The 2,026-nt window shown below is 41.7% G+C and overlaps 1 protein-coding gene across 1 annotated transcript; it reads right to left on the reverse strand.

The window, feature by feature from the left end:
- Window positions 1-856: 856 nt before the first annotated feature.
- On the reverse strand, window positions 857-1,663 carry LOC147887034 (uncharacterized). The gene is made up of 2 exons (XM_087394980.1): window positions 1,368-1,663; window positions 857-1,270 (listed from the first exon to the last, which is right to left on the reverse strand). Exons 1-2 carry the CDS (start codon window positions 1,455-1,457, stop codon window positions 1,100-1,102), a joined length of 261 nt encoding a protein of 86 aa, XP_087251106.1. The 5' UTR covers window positions 1,458-1,663; the 3' UTR covers window positions 857-1,099.
- Window positions 1,664-2,026: the final 363 nt, after the last annotated feature.

Genomic DNA, 2,026 nt, shown 5'->3' on the forward strand with positions numbered 1-2,026 from the left:
GACCTAAGGAGAACTCTCATAATTTTTGCTCAACCATACTTCCATCTGCCCTTGATGTCAATAAATTATTCATTCATCCAAGGAGAGTTAAAACCTTTTAATAGAGGAACTCAATTAATTTTTTGGGGGTGACAAGATTACATAGCTCAATAAGATCAAAGGGATAGCTCAATACGGTTAAAGGGATAGCTCAATAAGGTCAAAGGGATAGCTTTAAAATGTCATGCAAAGGGGGGACTTGAATGCAAGACATCCTTTACCCACCTAGAATGATTTTTCCACTAGGCTACATGAAGATGGTTTCGAATTGTTACCCTCATAAATAAGGGCTCCTCCCCTCATAAGTAGCGGGATGTCCTCATGAATCAGTGTCCTCTTTTGCTCTCCCCATGCCTTTCCCACCCGCCCCTCCTCCAGTAATTATACATCCTTGAATTGAATATGAGGGGACTCTTGTTTAAACAATGTGAGCAAACGCAAGTAGAGAAAACATGATGCTATCGAAATGGAGAAAGATGGTAGATGAGAACATATGTACTAGAAAGTGAAATCAATAAGCAATTATGTAAATGTGAGTTACTACTATGGATATTTTAGAGAGAATATATACTTTACAACGTTGCCTTACCTATATGTTTCTTTACAAGAAATTAGTTGAGGAAAAATCACATTGGATGAGTCTAATAGATAGATAATAGGTCACCTTGAATAGTAGTGGATTCATCTTAGTTATTGAAGGGCATATCTCTTATTCTAGATTGAAGATTGGATTGTCTATCATTATGATGAAAGAGAACCAACATCGATCCTATAAATGAAGCTTTAAGGGAAGAGTAATTAAAATTCCAAAGGACCCTTTATTAGAAAGAGATACAAGATAAACATAAGAGAAAACTCCAAGGTAAAAGGATGTACAATTTTTCATTTCTAGCTCATTTCCCTATGAACTATGTGAACAAGAGAGGAGCTTCCAAGGGAGTCGAATGCAAACAACCAGCTTAGGTGGGCGAACAACCAAACAGCCTGAGATGCCGCCGCCACGTAAGAGAAAACTTTCAAGGTTATAATGACAACACAACCCTTATTGGAATATACTTTTCTAGTGTTTGTGGTGAAGCGCGTGCTTGGCCTCCTTTTTGGCTTCCTTCCTCTCGTGCTTCTCATGAACTGCCACCCCACCAGCTCCGATCGCAATCGCCCCAGCGACGTGCTCTCGCACCTTGTGCGCGTGACGCTCCTCAGGATGCTTCTTTGCCTCATGCCGCTCATGCTGCACAAAATCGAACAGCAAAGCAAGAGTCAGGACAACGAGTCAAACAAAGGCCAGGCAACCCAGGAGTAGCCTGCTCACAATAGCTCTTTCTCACCAGGGCAAATACACCGGCCGCTACGGCGCAGGCATCTGCCATATGTTGGCGCTGCTTGTGCTGGTTCTCCTCTTGCTGAGCGGAATGCATTTTTTTGGGCTGGATCGGTGGACGTGGTGTGGCAGAGGGGGTGCAAGATGTGGAGAGGCTTCACAGTAGCCAAATTTTGCTCTGTGACACAGGGAATGGAAATTGAGACGGAACTCCGCAGGGACGAGGAAGGAGGATGAACTATGATTTTGGGCTGGAGAGTCGAGGAGCATGAATATATGCAGACATGGGAATGCGCGTGGAACGTTGGTTTGGCACACGCTTTGAGTTTCGTGGGGAGCACACAATTCTGTAAAAAACGAGTCCAAAGAAATGCGTGGCCTACAAATGTATTAAGTCAATTGGAAGCTTCTTCATCTATTTACATAATATATATTAATGGTTATTACATTATTTATTAATATCATTAGTATTTAAAATTGAAGACTATTATGATTGTTATTGAAAAATATTATATCATGCATTAATAAAGGTGTATTCATTTCTTTCCATGATATATGCTGAAGCCATGGGGTCCGAAAATGGCCTCATCCTTAGGGGCTTATGTCATGAGGGGGCGAGAAATAATCAAGGGTAGGGGAAATAGCACCATGAGGTAGAGAGCTTTG

The sequence above is a fragment of the Dipteris shenzhenensis genome, chromosome 23, assembly GCF_047967505.1.
Source record: "Dipteris shenzhenensis isolate YYH24624 ecotype China chromosome 23, Dip_SZ_1.0, whole genome shotgun sequence".
NCBI classification, from domain to species: Eukaryota; Viridiplantae; Streptophyta; class Polypodiopsida; order Gleicheniales; family Dipteridaceae; genus Dipteris; species Dipteris shenzhenensis.

What these genes read in the sequence shown, in the direction of transcription:
- LOC147887034 (XM_087394980.1), bottom strand. Translation starts at nt 1,457, where the DNA reads ATGCATTCCGCTCAGCAAGAGGAGAACCAGCACAAGCAGCGCCAACAT. An exon ending in CGGCCGGTGTATTTGCCCTG is followed by an intron (nt 1,271 to 1,367) that starts GTGAGAAAGAGC and finishes GATTTTGTGCAG; the next exon opens with CATGAGCGGCATGAGGCAAA.